At 36.5% G+C, this 16,526-nt stretch overlaps 1 protein-coding gene across 3 annotated transcripts in view; it reads right to left on the reverse strand.

Moving 5' to 3' along the window:
- Positions 1-16,526, reverse strand: part of LOC135776499 (rho GTPase-activating protein 26-like) — a 102,201-nt gene that overhangs the window by 2,824 nt on the left and 82,851 nt on the right. The window contains exons 19-23 of one of the 3 annotated variants that reach the window (XM_065287261.2): positions 12,410-12,560; positions 11,213-11,360; positions 5,353-5,388; positions 2,026-2,136; positions 1,525-1,616 (exon numbers count right to left, since the gene is read on the reverse strand). In XM_065287261.2, the coding sequence (XP_065143333.1) occupies positions 1,525-1,616; positions 2,026-2,136; positions 5,353-5,388; positions 11,213-11,360; positions 12,410-12,560 (538 nt within the window). Of the gene's footprint in view, positions 1-1,524; positions 1,617-2,025; positions 2,137-5,352; positions 5,389-11,212; positions 11,364-12,409; positions 12,561-16,526 lie in introns of all 3 variants that reach the window. The other 2 variants (XM_065287260.2, XM_065287262.2) reach the window with 2 other exon arrangements.

Consider the following 16,526-nt stretch of genomic DNA (forward strand, 5'->3'; position numbering starts at 1 on the left):
CTGAAACTGCTTAGCTGTGCACAAGTTGAAGTTCATTTATGATTTATGAATTATACGTACGCATGTTTGATAAATTATCGTAAGATCAAATGTAGGATCGTTTCTACGCAGCATTTTCTAAATGAGCCCTGGATCCTGGCGAATTTGGCCCAGATCCAGTGTGGATCCGGCCCGGAGTCGTCTGCTGTCTGGGGGTAAGGTCATGTCAAAGATTAAAATCAATGTATCTCATCATTAGATTAAGACTTTAGCCTTGATTTCACAGAGAGTAAATATAAATAGCATAAGGATTGCTTATATTTGGCCCTTTAAGTTGAGTCTGCTAAGATAGTGGTTCTCAAACTGGGGTTCCCTGAGATGGTGCCGGGGGTCCCTGGTTATGACATTTTATAAATCAATTTATCCTAAATTCTGTATAATTAAATCTCAGAAAAATAAGGCTACTAACCAACAGCACTACATTGTATAATTTAATATGTTTTGTTTAATTAAAATATTAAAGCAACACTATGTAGTTTCCATGTAAAAATGACTTACAGCTCCCCCATGTGGTTGAAAAGCGCAACAGTGCCTGGTATCAGACACTCTTCTGCAGGCAGGGGGAGGGGCGGGGCTGTGTGCTCTACCCTCCACCGCCACTTTCAGAGTGTGCTTGTAGCAGCTAGGAGGCTGCTCAGGTTGCAGCAACAGTACAATTTGTCCAGTTAAAAGTTGTTCTATCACTGAAATAATTTTAGAAACATTATTTAAAGGTAAAAAAACTACATAGTGTTGCTTTAAGCTTTGGAACGTTTAATCTCATACATTTTCTTGGGGGGGGGCACTTAGGGATGCAGTGTATACAAGGGGTGCCGCATGCCAAAAAAGTTTGGGAACCACTGCCCTAAGAGACCCTACAGTAGTGGCAGCTGGTGACTGCTCTTCCGAGGGGCGCTAATTCACATTATGTGTTTGGACGAGTGACGTGTGTTGCTGTGCTTTCAAAATGTGTTTGTTGCTTCATGTGAACCATGTGCATCACGTGCTTTGTCAAAATAAGTGCCTGCTGCACACGCGTCAAAACCGTTTATGATAAAAGAGACGCTCACGTTAAAAAAAAAAAAACGCAAGACACTCCCTTAACAGTAAACTCTGATTACGCATGAGATTATGAGAGTATCTCTTTTATCATAAACCCTTAAGACGCGTCTGCTCCAAGCACTTATTTTGACAAGACGCATGATGCACATATTTTGAAATGACGAAACACACACATGATGGGCTTCATACATGTTGTGACAAACTTCGCATGGTGCGCCCTCGAAAAAAGAAGTCACCGGCTGCCACTGTCCTACAGTGTCTGAAGTCTCCGTTGAATACAGCTGAGGTTTTACTAAGAGATTCAAGTGTTGAGCTCTGTTAAGGGGCAAGAGGTAAAACAAGGCAAACGCATCGACCAAAGCTTAAAGTAAACCTGCTTAGCCGACTAAATTAACCTGCTGCACCTGCTGGTGGGTTCAAACGGACACACCCCGGGACACTCACCGTTTTCAAAGACGGTCCCAGCAATAAATGACAGTTCAGAGTCATGTTCGGCCTTACAGGCGTACAGTGCACGAGCTTTCCGTGGAGGTGTACTGGCAACAGAAAACAAGTCAAAAGTTAGGGTCAATTGGTTTGAAAATGAAATGAAATCATGGTGATACCATTGTTTATCAGATTTTATTTATTCATACGCTATAATATTCCTGCGTTTTAATTGGTTAGAGCATTGCATTAACAGTATAAAAGTCATGGGTTTGAGTCCCAGTGAGCACAAATAATGATATTGTAATGTACTGTAAGTTGCTTTAGATAAAAGCGTCTGCAAATGCATGAATGCAAATGTAGGTAGAGTTTTTACTTCATTTTAGGAGGGCATTCGTGCATTAGTTGGACTCGTGTATACATTCAGATATAAAGGTTAAAGCTGCACAGCCATAACTAAAAATCAGTCGATGATTAGAAACGGGGTTCAGTATAAGCAGACCGGTGCAGGACACACACCTGATGCTAGGGGATTCACTGGAGGTGGAGGAGGCCAGCTGAGGGCTGGAGGGAGCAGAAAACATCGGCCAGGAGGGGGAGCGAGGAGAGGTGGGGCTGAGTGAAGCTGGGCTGCGACGGACACACACATACATACACATACAGAGCACTACATGACCCAGACACCAACATTTATGTAATGGAGCGTTCACACATTTCCTGCAGGAACTTGCATTCTACTGTAGTTCCTGATAAAGACCGTCAAACATGCTTACAGGAATAATTTGTCTAAAAACGAAAATGATGTCATTCCAAACCTGTTTAACTTTTAAGTTTTTTTGCTTTCGTATTTTGTGTTTTACGAAAGTCGATGAGGTTTGGAACATGAGGGTGTCTAATACCTTGTTCACATTGTCAATCAATATCCGATTGAAATCCAATCACGAATGTGTGAATCGGCAAAAACTGGATGAAATCCGTTTTTTATCCGTTTAAGGCTACATCCGAAGGTGGTTTCAAATCACATTTCCGGAAATCTTTTTCAGTCTGACCACTCTGAATGCATGTGTGTAGCTTTTTGGTTACATCATGCTGTCACGTAAACGCAAACCCTAGCGTGAATTTTGGAACAGTCCATTTCTGACGAAACGATAGGGGTGTTTGGGAAAGTCAATTTATTGGGAAATATAGTTTCTACAACGTCAGACGTCGAGGCATATTGTCGTGCCAGCGCGACATCATTGCCATAGAAACAGTGCCGATAATCCCGAACATGGCTACAAGACGCACAGATCGGATCTGAACAGTTGTGATACACAATATGGACAGTGAGTCTGTCAACAAGGTATAAACCATAGACATAATGTACATAGATGCTGCATCGACTGCTGAATTGTTTAGCCTGACTTTAAAAAAAAAAACACTATATAGGTTGATTGTGGCAGCAGCATGTGAAACATGTGCATCACGTGTTTTGTCAAAATAAGTGCCTGCTGCACACGCGTCAAAACCATTTATGATAAACGAGACGCTCACGTTCACAAAATACACGCAAGGCACTCCCTTAACAGTAAACTCTGATTACACATGAGATTATGTGAGTATCTGGCAAACGCGAGCGTCTCTTTTATCATAAACCCTTTAGACGCGTCTGCAGCAGGCACTTATTTTGACAACACACGTGATGCGGGATCTCTTGATGCGCAGAACACATATTTTGAAAAAAGGAACCACACACATGACGGGCTACATACATTTTGTGACGAACGTCGCATTGAGTGCACTCGAAAAAAAGAAGTCACCGCCCGCCACTGGCCAGCAGCCAAAAATGACCCACAATTACGTTTTAAAGGTAAGCGCCCTCTAGTGGGAATAAAAACAACAACAGTATTGTGTTGCTTGTTACATCATGAATTGACTTTGATGGCTGCCATCAATGACAATGCGGGTTCAATTATACGTAACGTATAGAGGGATGTTGAATATAATAGTTTTATGATGCATCGCGATGCTGATGTGAACGATTACATCATTGATGCATAAAAACGAATAATCGGTCATTTTAAAAAGCAGTGTTTGCACAGATCTCTCTTTCTTGCTTGCATCTCTCATCCGCGCGCATGTCTCTCCCACGTCTCTCTTGCACGCCTCTCTCTTTTTTCTGTCTCTCTAAGGAGAGAAAGAGTGTGTGCAGGAGTAAATGAAGCCCATTATATATTTTTGAACTTGGACCGCTGTTGAAAGTTTTTATATGTAAAGGGCTCAATCGACACATTTAAGATGCCACATTGCATCTCAAAGCAATACGCGGCATATCAATGAAGCGCGCATCTCTGGAGCAAAGGTTTTTATTGTGGAACTTTGATAAGAAAGAAGACAAAGAGCCACAACAGTAACATTGTGAGGGAGACAGACTTTCCTGTGCAGTAATATAAAAATAAGTATGCAAGCATTGGGATGCATCACAATGCATTGTGGTTTGAGATCAAAACTAATCGCTAACCTAATAACCGCAATTGCATCGAAGCGTGAGACCAGTGACGATTCATTCTTTATACATGGTTCTTTACCCAGTATTTTTTTTTTTAAATATATGACACACAAAAAGATAATCTATGGGGTGGTTTCCGAGACAGGGATCATCTTAAAGGTGCAGTGTGTAAATTTGAGCAGCATCTAGTGGTGAGGTTGCGAATTGCAGCCAACGGCTCAGTCCACTGCCCACCCCTCGCTGTTGAAACGCATAGAGAAGCTACAGTACCCTCCCGGAAAAACATGTCATCAACGGAGACAACTTGTTAAAAAAGTTTGTCCTTTAAGGGCTTCTGTAGAACCATGGCGGCACAAAATGGCGACTTCCATGTAAGGGGATAAAAACGCCTCATTCTGAGGTAATAAAAACATAACGGTTCATTATAAAAAGGTCTTTATACACCCCTGATAATAGAGTTTTGTATATTATTTTGCATTTTTCAAGAGATCCTTTAAAAAAATTACACACACCACCTTTAAGACAGAACTAGGTCTTAGTTTAATAATTAAATATAAGTAGTTTTAACAAACATGCTTTACTAAAAACAATACTTGTGTGCATTTTGAGGCAAAACAAACGCCACTGATGTATTTTAAGATATGTCAGTGCAAGTTGTTTTCAGTTTGGGCAGCTCTTACATTTATTTTAGTCCAGGACTAGTCTAATCCCTCTCCAGGAAACCGCCCTATAATATATAGGATTAAACCCATGATGTTTGCCCAAACAGCATTAAAACCAAAACGGGACTAATTTTGTGAACAAATATGGTCAGACAAATTGAAGGATAGGTTGGAATTGTGGGTCAACGTCACCACCATATTGGGAAGGGTGAGACTGCCTAATAAACACATGCGAGTGGATAAAAGCTGTCTATTTCCAGATAAAAGCACAATAATATCTACATTTCTGTTTACAATGCTTGATAAGCACAAGTTTAGCATTTTATTCAGATGAGATATATAAAAAAATTTGGGTGTTTTATCCACAAAACCACAGCTCTCTGTTTACACGTATGTGTCCATACAGCAGTTTTGCCCTCCCCAATATGGCGGAAAAAAGTGCTCGATGCAGCATCTATGTATGGTTGTAAGGATATTATTTTTGGGGTGAACTATTCCTTTAAGAGTTAAACATGCAGACTAAATGGAAAACAATTAGTGATCATTTGTGTTAATACAGCATACATAACAACCAATGAGAGACATAACCATGTCAATTTGTATTTTTGCCTTCATTTGTCTAATATGAGGATGTATATATATATACAGGGATTTTGGGTAACTTCAGTGCGGGTTGTAGTAACAGGACAATCTTACCTGGTCGACGAACTGCTACGAAGCTTCGGATTTTGACTGAAAAAGACAGAAAGGGAAGAGGTGAATGTGGTTATCATTATAATGAGATTACAATCAACATGACAGATTACAATAATAGTTCAAAAAGCATTCAGTGTTTTCAGGAACAATAACACAGACAATTTGTTCACGTTTTGTCATAAAAAAACACAATATCCTTTGTATATCTATTTTAATCTCATTTTATGCAGGTTGATGGACTACACTGAAAACAGCAGGTAAAAAAATCATCACAACTGTGCTTCAGTTTAAACCACTTATGAAAAAAATCGATTCTTTCTAAATTAAAGGTGCACAGCGTTATATATTTTGTTCATGTGTGCTTACAGTACATTATCACAAATGTTTTGAACAATATTGTTCATAGGGTCACCTGTCAAATAATGTCATGTCCCATTTTATCATTCGTTTGGTGATCGTCGTGAGTCTGATTGCTTAGAAAAGTAACAGCTCATCTGTGAGATCTGAAGTTTCATGAGGTTTGAATAAACATGAGCAGTACTTATAATGCAGAACCAAGCATCTGTCATCATGTGAGCACATCAATGCTCTCAAACAAATGGCTTGAATCCGTAATAAAATTGTATTTTTGGAGCAATTCACAAATCAATAAGTGGACACCTCATAATAAGTCTTTATTTGCACAGAATCAAATGAACCCGGTCATTATGTGGTGTGTAACGATGGCCAAGCATTTGTCACATACAAACGCACTCGCCGCTAAACTGATGAGCATCTACTCACAGACTATGGGGTTGTCATGGGAACCGTATGATCTCATGGTAAGTTAAGCGTTATAATCGAAATGTCCATGCATTTAGATACGCAGATGGACTGATGCACAGATTTACCCAAAATACAGCAATTCTGAAAAAAAAATGGATGCAGTGCTTTTGTAACTTTGGCGAAAATGTTGTGGGTTCGTTTCTTAGAGAACACACATACTGACAATTAATAATAACAGAAATGTTCTTCAGGGAACCATTCGGCCAAAAAAATGGTTGCTCTATGGCATCACGAAGCAGCTTTATTTTGTAAGGCACACTCTTGCTCATTGTAATTCATTTGATCACACATTTGTCTATTAATGTCCAGCTCAGCACTGATTTACAGCCTGCTGGGTCCTGTAAGGTTGTGAAGATGAATATATCTCTAGTCTAGTGCTATACACAGATCATCATCCTCAGAGATGAATTATCACACTAAACACACACACGATTATTAATCTCGTAATATCATAGACCTTAAACTCTCAAAACAAATGGGGATTTCAAGGGTGAAAGGAACAAAGCTGGATTTTCCGCTTTTCTGGATTATCTGGATTATCCACAAAAAATAATTTAGATCATATACGGTATTAATGTTGTCTAGCACAAGTTTGTAAACTTCCTTATAATCTATAAGCTACATATACATAAATATTTAATCATTACTAGAATAAATAAATTGTAATTTGGAGTATTTAAAAATGACGTCATTCCCATCTGTCAGGCTCCACAAAGAACAAAAACTCCATAAAAGCCTCATGCGCTCTTCTGAAGCCATTTAATAGCTTTGTGTGACACGTAGGTGAGACATTATTCCTTGAACATTTTCCTCTCCATCAAAGCTCTCAGGTGCATTCAAATGAAAACATGATCAGGAAATAATGGCTTAAATTCTCCCCAAGCCTATACAGATTCAGAATATCATATAGATGACTTTCATCTTGCTTTTTTGTCTTTTTGTAGCTTTTGTAGCAGTGAAAAACTGTCTTAAAATTCTTGTTTTGTGCTGCATAAAAAGCAGATTTCACCATGGGATTGGAACAACATGAAAGGGATAGTTCACCAAAAAATGAAAATTCTGTTATTATTTACTCACTCTCATGTTTTACTGTATACATTTATTTAGCTAAACAACACAAAGGAATATATTTTTAGCAATTTTTTAAACCTAACTGTTTTTGAGCAACATTGACTTGCATGGTTGTTTTTTTCTACTATGAAAGTCAATGGTGCTTCCGTTTCCTGCTTGATTACAAATATCTTCCTTCGTGTTGATCAGAATGAATAAATTTCTACAGGTTTGTAACAACATGGGTGAGCTGCCCCTTAACTCATTCCCGCCAAGTATTTTTTGTGATTTTTACAAAAGTTTCACAAAATGCCTTCCTGGAAAATTTTCTTCTAAAATATATAAACATAAAAATATATCAAATGAAAGAACAGACCCTCTGCTTTCAAACAAACAATAAACAAACAAAACAAAATGGGGAAAAAAGTTTCATCCTATCTATATTTTTTTCTCCGCTTATAAACTCTTAAATATGGGTATTTTTTTTTCAAAAACAAATTATTTTTAGCAACATCTTAAATAATTGCATTTTTGTGAAGGAATTTTGTTAGAGATCAGATTAAAAATAATTATCAAAACACACACAGAGTTTAAAATTAGTAAATATGTTTTTTATATAAACATAAAACCTCATAAGGAAAAAATTTTTTTACAAATGTTTTCTCTTAATTGACAAGATAACTCGTCAATGTCAGGGAAAGAGTTAAAGGTGTAAAAATAGACAGAATTTAATTTTTTTGGAATTTTAATTATTGTAATGTTTTTAAAAATGTTTGTAAAATTAAAAAATAACGCAGTAACATACACATTTGTGTTACAGTTCAGTGTTTCATTTTGTAACATGTTATTAAGCTGTTACTCGTAAAAATAATTTTCTGAACATGTCGTACTGTTGGCAGACACTCAGGTTTCATTTAACCAGTTATCATAAGCCAACTCACTCAACCAACTTTTAATATTTCATCACATCTTTTTTTAAATTCAGACAACCCGAGGTGATGATTTGAATCGGTTGTTTACTTTGTAATTAATCTATCCATGTGCGAATGTGAATATAATAGTAAGGGTTATCGTATTGACAAGATAATCCTATAATTCCACTGTTATCCCTCCCATCACATTCACTGCATGCTTCAATGACATCGCAATTAATTCACAGGAGACAGGAAAGAAACTTTATCCACCGGTGTCACTATTGGGCAGTGCTGCTTTACAAAAAATGAATGCTTAACACACTATTCAATCTAATCATCCCTGTTTACACCTGGTATTAGTCTCAAATTCATCTCCTATGACTTCTATTTAAAGATGGACTGTTATTTGCTTTTGTCACACAAAACCACGCAAGTTGCTGTTGACAACTTGAGATCAGATCACAAAAAAAACTTAAAATCGTGTTTAAACGAGTTACATTTCATAACATTTGTTTTACTTTGTCTCATCGAATTTATCATCGAAATTCATTTTGAGGAGGGACTGTCTGCCTCACCTCTGAAAAAACACCTCTGCTATTCAAATAACATATAAACCTCATGAATCTGTTGCCAAACCTTATCACTGTGAGACATTCAATGCTTATCACTCATTTAGAATCTGGCATTTTTTTATTTGTTTTTCCTATTAAAAGTGAAACTTAAAAAAAAAATCTGTCAAGTTAAATAAAAACCGCAATAACTGAATTCACACAGGCCTCTTGGTTAAATACACATAAATTATACAAGCTTATTAATTATATATTTGCCTTTGATACTCAGTTCTCCATTTGATTCGGATTAAGAATATTCTTTTGTATGTTTTAGTCAGGTGTGAAATATGATGCTGGAAAATCTATTTTTTACTACCCTGATGAACCTGAACCTGGCAAGTTTTTTCATCTGAAGTGAAATATGGGTGTTTTACTCATTGAAGGATGAGACTGAGAGAGTGCCGTGGACAGAGCCTTGGGGCATGCCAGCTGAAAGTAGCAGTCATGACAAGATCTCAGCAGTCCATATGTGGGCAGGAAATTATGAGAATGTGAGAGTTGCTGTGGGTTTCAAAATTTCCGTTCCCATAATAAAACCTCAAAGTCAACAAAGACTGTTACCAGCCTAAGGCACTGATATAAAATGCAGATTGTATCAGCAGGTAGTTAGGCGTACAATTTAACAACCTGCACATTTGTCCCTGAAGAAAAAGAAATGTAAAAAAAACGTAACAAACTGCAACAAACAGGAATACATATGCTGTATACTTTAAATTAAACAACAGTTAAAAATATACATTATGTACTGTTGTTTAAATGAACTAAATTTTTTACCAGTTCCCAAAGAAATTGAAGTGATGCTTTCCCAGCAAAATACACTGCAGGTACTAACGTGTTCTAGGTGGTTACTTAAAGGTCCAAAAGTCTACTTTTATTAAAATATTACACTTTCACCAGACAAATACTTGATTTAAAAGCTTAAACTTTGCATCATGAACTTCACACTGTAGTTTAACAATTAATGATAATTTGCCTTTGTTAAAATTTCTAACCATATACATGAGGATCAGTAATGGCTTGCGTCAGAAAACACTACTATTACACAAACTTGCAGGTTTATTTAAAAAATACCTTAACTGGCGGTATCCTCACAACTTAATTTATGAGTAGAGCATGGCGTGCCACAGGGCTCAGTGCTTGGACCTCTGCTTTTTTGGATGTTCTTTAAAGCATGCAATCTATGGGTCATGTTTTACAGCAGTCCCCACGTTTCAAATATTTGCAAAACTATGTTTTTATCTTAAAGATATATCAAAACTACAACATGCCCTCTCTAGGTCAAACACAGAAATGTTAATTAATGCATTCATGACATCTATACTAGATTATTGCAATGCCCTACTTAGTGGCTGTGCTGCAGGTTTAATACAGAAACTCCAGTTCGTCGAAAATGCAGCAGCAAGAGTTCTCACAAAAACAAAAAGTATGACCATATTAGCCCGGTTCTGTCAACTATGCATTGGTTGCCTCAAACATTGTATTAACTTTAATAATGACCTATAAGGCCTGGAATGGTTTAGCTCTGCAGTACCCGAGCAATCTTATATCACATTATAGTCCTTTGCTGCACAATTAAACCTGACAGTTTCCTTAAAAATATATATAATTGTAAACCTTCACCATAAGCTTTCCTGTGCATCCAAACAAACACCTTTATTATTATATCTGTTTAGTATAATCATTTATTACATTATTTAATATTTCATAATCAGTTTCCATGGTTTCTGCGATTTCGGTTGTCAGAAACAATGCAAATTTTAAAAAAAAGAGTTTTTAAATTTTTTAATTGATTTAATCTGACCTCAGCACAGTCAGACGAGTTTCATTTCTGAGAAAATTATTTAAAAAAAAAATGCAAAGCAGCGAGTTGGATTCACTGAACTGAAGTTCTTGAGAACATAGGGACTGGGTGGCCATTTTGCATGCTTGTCTTTAGTTTTACACATTGTGACAACCCTATCTTCTTCTACAACTGTGGGGAAATGTAGATGTTCCAGGAAAAAACATTTTTGTATCCTCCTTGTGAAAGAGTATATTTGTATTTGCATTTGCATGTGTGTCTGCTTTGAAAGGGAATGTCACAAAGATAGATACAGTAATTGGATTTACAATGCAGACACACCTTTACATCCTACACTATATACCTGACATAGCACTTAGTTGAGATGCTCAAGTGGATGATGTACATTTAAGTCCTGACTTCAAAATCAAGATTTAGATTTTTCGAGTGTCTCAATGAGTTTAATCTTTTAAAAACACATCTTAAGGCCGCTGTTTTGCATTTCATTTTACAACAGGTCACAACAGGTCATTTGCATGTAGCAGCAACACTTGAGGGATTAGAGAGAGGATGAAAAACGATAATGAAAAATTCAATTACTGCTGTTTTAGTGAAAGGATTCTTGACTAACTATGGTTAAAAATTATCAAATATATCCTCTTTGAAGCGAGTGCACTTACAGTGAAGTAGGCCGACTTTGTTTGGGCAGCTGAGGATCATCTTGGCATCCCGTGGGCAGACTGTTGAGTCGGGTCCAGTTGTGTGTGCTGTTACAGTTGACCGTCTGGACTTCCGTACTGGAGTTTACGACCACACTGTTCCTCTTTTCTACTGTAGAGGGAAAAAAAAATGCTGTTATAATGAAATGTTATGCTTATATGCGAATGTGATTTCTCCATCATGTGTCTTAACTAGGGTCTGGTTAGAACTATTTTAAAGGGTGACATGGATTTTAAAGTGCACATGTTTTTATGGTCATTTTAACAAGATGTAAAAGTCTCCGGTTTGCGTAGAATGTCCAAAATGACCATATATGGGTGAAAGCAAAAAATATATATTTTTGTGTGTGTACATTTACACTTACCGACAGACAGTCAGTGTGTTTTTTTCATTGAAAAAAATCTGATTGCTTTGAATACAGTCTGGGACGATAGTATTTTTATCTGCATTAGAGCTTTAACATGCTAATAAAAACATTTAGAAAAGCTTTCGGGTAAAATGTACCAATCAGTCAGTGGCCGTGTGTGGGGATTCATCAGTGTGACATCACATTAACAAGAGAACTGCATGTCTAATGAAACTACTCTGGTTTAATGGGGATTCAAATGTGGACTGTTTTTATTGTATGGTGGTTGTGTTTACACACTGCCAACACACATTTATGTCCAAACACCTTGTGAAAGTGGATTTTGCATAATAGGTGCAATCCAAGTTTTCAATTACTGTATAAATGACACATACAGAAGTGTCTAATGCTTGTGTTGTGTTTGTGAGGAAGTTTGTTTGTCACATGCCCAGCAGCGGTTGATGCTGAGATATGTGTATACTGTACCGGTCGGGGTCTGGTGGCTGTGCCAAATTGAAGCGTTAATCTAATTTAATATTTAATTACATTTTTATTTGTAGTGCTAAAGTGTTTTTAACAGCTAACCTGATGCCCAGAGCAATATAAAATAGGTTATAGCTTAAGCTCCTACAGAATCCAGCAAAAGATAGATGTGTCATGGGTCTGATACCTTGAATAGTGCTACCGTAGTTGGATAGTCACTTTGGATAAAAGCATCTCCCAAATGCATTAAAAAAAGATTTATACAAATTTATTTTCTTGTAAGTCCTAAAAAAGCATATTTTTTTGATCCCAAAGAATTTAGCATTACCTTTGTCTTGATCTGATATTGTAGGGGTATGGAAGAGAGTGAGGGGTCTCTCGCTGCAGGATGGGGTCTTGTTGTCTGCACTTCTTCTTCTGGGCAGATTAAGTTGGGAGTTTCCTTGTCCTCCTCCACAGGCTGGCACGTCCTGAAATATCTGCACAACATAGAGGCAATTTAAACCAGCATGTAGCTGTCTACCGTGCCACAATAATAGGGTCAGTGTCTCCACAAAAATAGCACTGATTGAAAGGTCTGCTACTGATCTTGGTAAGACAGCAGCTCTTAGATCCATCATGTCACAGAAAGGCCAATACTAAGAGCTTAAAACCCCAAAATTTAAAGTCACCGTGAAACAAAAGTAGCGATCGTCTTCTTTTCCGTATTGTGATGTATATTCGATTTAAACAACTTCTGAAATATTAAAATGATTGTGTCCATTGACAGGGCTCGCTAAATTTTAAAATCCCTGGTTGCCCTTCAGGCAGGCACTCTTTAATTTTAGCCCGAATAAAAAATACATTCTTTAATGTAGAAGATTGATAAATCCTGGATTTCCATGTAAGCCAACTATTCCTGCACATCCCCAGCTAACAATCTTTGGTTCCCAAAACGTTTTTGGTTTCTAGAACGTTATTTTCCAAGGTTTTTGGTTAGCCAGGAATGTTTTCTTTAAGAAATAAACATTCCCCTAATGTTATTTTTAGGTTAGTTTAACATTCCCCTAACGTTAGAATAATTGAATTGTTATATTACTGAAATATTATGTGAATGTGTTATTTTTAATAAAAAATATCTGAACACATCACACATTGTATTTAGATAACATGGTATTTAATCAAATATATAAACCAGTGACTTTAACACAATATAGAAGACTTAAAACAGATATTTATTAAAATGGAATAAACATTTAATTCCCCATAGGTTAACAGATCTTACCATAGCTGGTAAAACGAAATGACAAACACACATTCCATTGGCTTTAGGTAAACATATCTTACCACTGCTGTTTAGTCACCTATCAAAAGCTTCTAACATTATTCTCTTATAGCCTAGACGTGTCAAATCGATCGGAAATCACTCAAATATTTAAGTTACTGACTGAAGAAAGAAAAAAGAAACGCTAAAACAATGTTAGTCTATGAGGTTAAAATGAAATTGCGTTATTTTTTAAATGACTTGAGTTCGCGTTTTTTTGCTGAGCACAAAGCAAGCAGGTTCTTTCCTCCCCAAGATAGCCCAACGGGCAGGGCGGAGATACATTTTGGTAGCCTGACGGGAATTCACAATAGCCCCGGGACGTCGGGCTAGCGATTTTGCGAGCCCTGATTGATAATTGGTTGGATTGCTCGAAGCTGGGCCATGTTGCTAACTGCGACAATCTTTTACAAGTCTCCGTTAGCCCCGCCCTTGTCCTCGTGACAGTAAGTGAACAAAGGTAATTTCAAAGAAGGTAGGAGGTTGACGTTTTTGATATAAAATGAAATTAATGAATTAAAAAAATTAGGGGTGACCCCGAATAGTCGAAGATTCGATGCATCGATAGGAGAAGCCTGATTCGACTACCAATCTCATAGTCGAATCGTCGCAGATGTTATGAAATGAGGATCATTCAATTTTGGCCGTATATGGGTGCACACATTATCTGATTTCACATATAACAGCTTTCTCACAATATATTAATATACTGCATATTATGATAATGCTGCAAATAATATGTGAAGTAGCAGCTTTCAATAAATATTTTTAAAATGCGTTAATAAACCGGGCTTCACGTGCATAAGGTCTCTATGTTAATAAAGCCTTGCCTCTTTGTTTCGACATTTAAAAGACAAAGCTGGCAAATTAAACTATGACTTTCGTTCTTTTAATAATTTCTATATTTTTCTTAATTTATAAATCACTTTGGGTTATCTGATTTATCTATTTGACTTGTGTTTTGTTTCCGGGCACTTGAGGCATTTTGCATATTTGTTCTGCACTTTGTTACTTCTGACCTTATTTTATTAAAAAAATTGTATTTATTATATACGTAAATTCCGATCTAATTTAAGTCTGTACATTTTGGATAGCTTTTCGTTGTATCGATGTTGCGCTATTGCGTGCTGGCCATGCTTGCGCATGTAATTTAACCGAACGGGTTGCTCTGCGTCTCATATTTAGGAGTTCATCAAACTAAACATTAAAAAACGGATGTTTTTCTACGAGTATAAGTTTTTAAAATGTATTTAAAACAGAGTGGTTATAATTGTCTATCTTAAAGTTAAACTACAAAACAGGTAAGCCGTTTTTTTATTTCGGTGATGAAACGGAAATTAGTATCTGCACCGAACCTATTTCTGCCTGACACAAATGTCTTTCTTGTGATTTAATATTATGGTCAGTCGGTGTTCACTTTCAAATGATAGCAAAGAGATTCCTGAAATAAATAATATCATCCAGTCTTTCTGTATCTAAAGTGAATACAGAGATGATCAAAGTCAAAGCAAGCAATCAGGTATTTCTGTGCTAAATAATAACGCGTATACAATCATTAATTTCAGTGTTTTTCTTGTTATAAATTAACGTTTAATGAATTGTATATAAAGATTAGTTTCTTATCATTTACAGTCACAATCACAAATTATTTGTCATTTCTCATTTGTCGGGTTTTTTTGGTCATGACTGCTTTGACGCGCTATCTCGTAATTAAATAAAAACACTTAATTGTAGCCGGAGTTTCCAAGGCAGGATCACCTTTGTTATTTTTTTTAGGTTTAGTTATCAAAATGTATTTTTGTGTGATGTTCTGTAGATCGTGGCTTTAAAATGTTATGAGGAATAATTAAACAAATGTTGCCTTACATTTTACCTTAAAAAATAAATATATAAATGCATCGTCAGTTTTGTCTTCGTTTATTACTTAAAAAAAGTTTTGGTCACTTTATCAGACAGTTGTTTATGTGTGCTGCTTGTGAAAGAAAATAAAAGTTACCAATTTGTACCTGGTCTGGCCCCCTCCCAACCCATGCACACAAACATAGATGATTCGACTATCGGTCGACTATGGAAAGATTCGAAAATTCTGATTCGAATATGTAAATCCTTAGTCGAGGACACCCCTAAAAAAAATATAAAGCGTGCGTATAAGTCATTTAGATAAAAAACGTAAAAAAATTTTTTTATATATAATGTAAGTGTTTAATTTTTGTTTCATGGTCACTTTAACTTTGGTCATTATTTAAAAAGTTTGATTCCAAAACGCAATAAACACCATTTGAAAAAAAAAATTGTTACTGCCAAAATCAGTATTGTATCTCTGGTCAGTAGTCTCTGGTCAGTAGTAAAAAATATATTCTTAATTTTACGCAAAATCCAATATCCACCTGTTTATTCTGTCATCTATTGTCTCTTTTGTCTAAACCGTGAAAAACAGCAGCCTTCCTTAGAATGCAATAAAACTGCAGAATGCAATAAATCTGCTTAACCAATCACAGCGCACAGCTTTGAATAAACACAGAATCCTAGTTTTCCTCGTCTACTTTGTACTACATGATCAAAAAACAAACAAAAACAAAATAGTAATTTTGATGGGATTGAAAACCTGTGGTGGTTTTCTGTGGAAAAAAAACGTAAGCTATCAAAATCGAATTATTTACGTGAGAGGCACTTGGGCGAAGGAAAAATGCCAGCTGTTGCTTGTTCTCCCGACAGCATTAAGCTTCTGTCATGCTAACACATTGACCCCAGCGGATCTTATGAAAAACTTTCCATTATTTTACTCGAAGTCAACGAAAATCGAAAAGGACCAAAACATTTTACACCTCATCGCTGTCAAATAAGTTCAGCGATGACGTCCCAAGGATGACAGCAGCAATTACAGTGATCTTAATATGACAAAGTAAGGGGCTGTTTACACTTGGTATTAAGATGTGTTTTCATCGATCGGATCACAAGTGGACGAGAGAGACACATTAAGTTTACACCTGGTATTTAAATCCGTCTCTTTTGGTGCACTTTCGACCGCTTCTGTCCTGAATACTGTGAGGGGACGGTCTGTGAGACGGTGGTCGAGTCTCTTTGCTGTCATTCAAACGCGAGCGGGAGTAATGATGAGTTTATATGGACGCAAACTAATATT

This window comes from Paramisgurnus dabryanus, chromosome 18 (genome assembly GCF_030506205.2).
Source record: "Paramisgurnus dabryanus chromosome 18, PD_genome_1.1, whole genome shotgun sequence".
NCBI classification, from domain to species: domain Eukaryota; kingdom Metazoa; phylum Chordata; class Actinopteri; order Cypriniformes; family Cobitidae; genus Paramisgurnus; species Paramisgurnus dabryanus.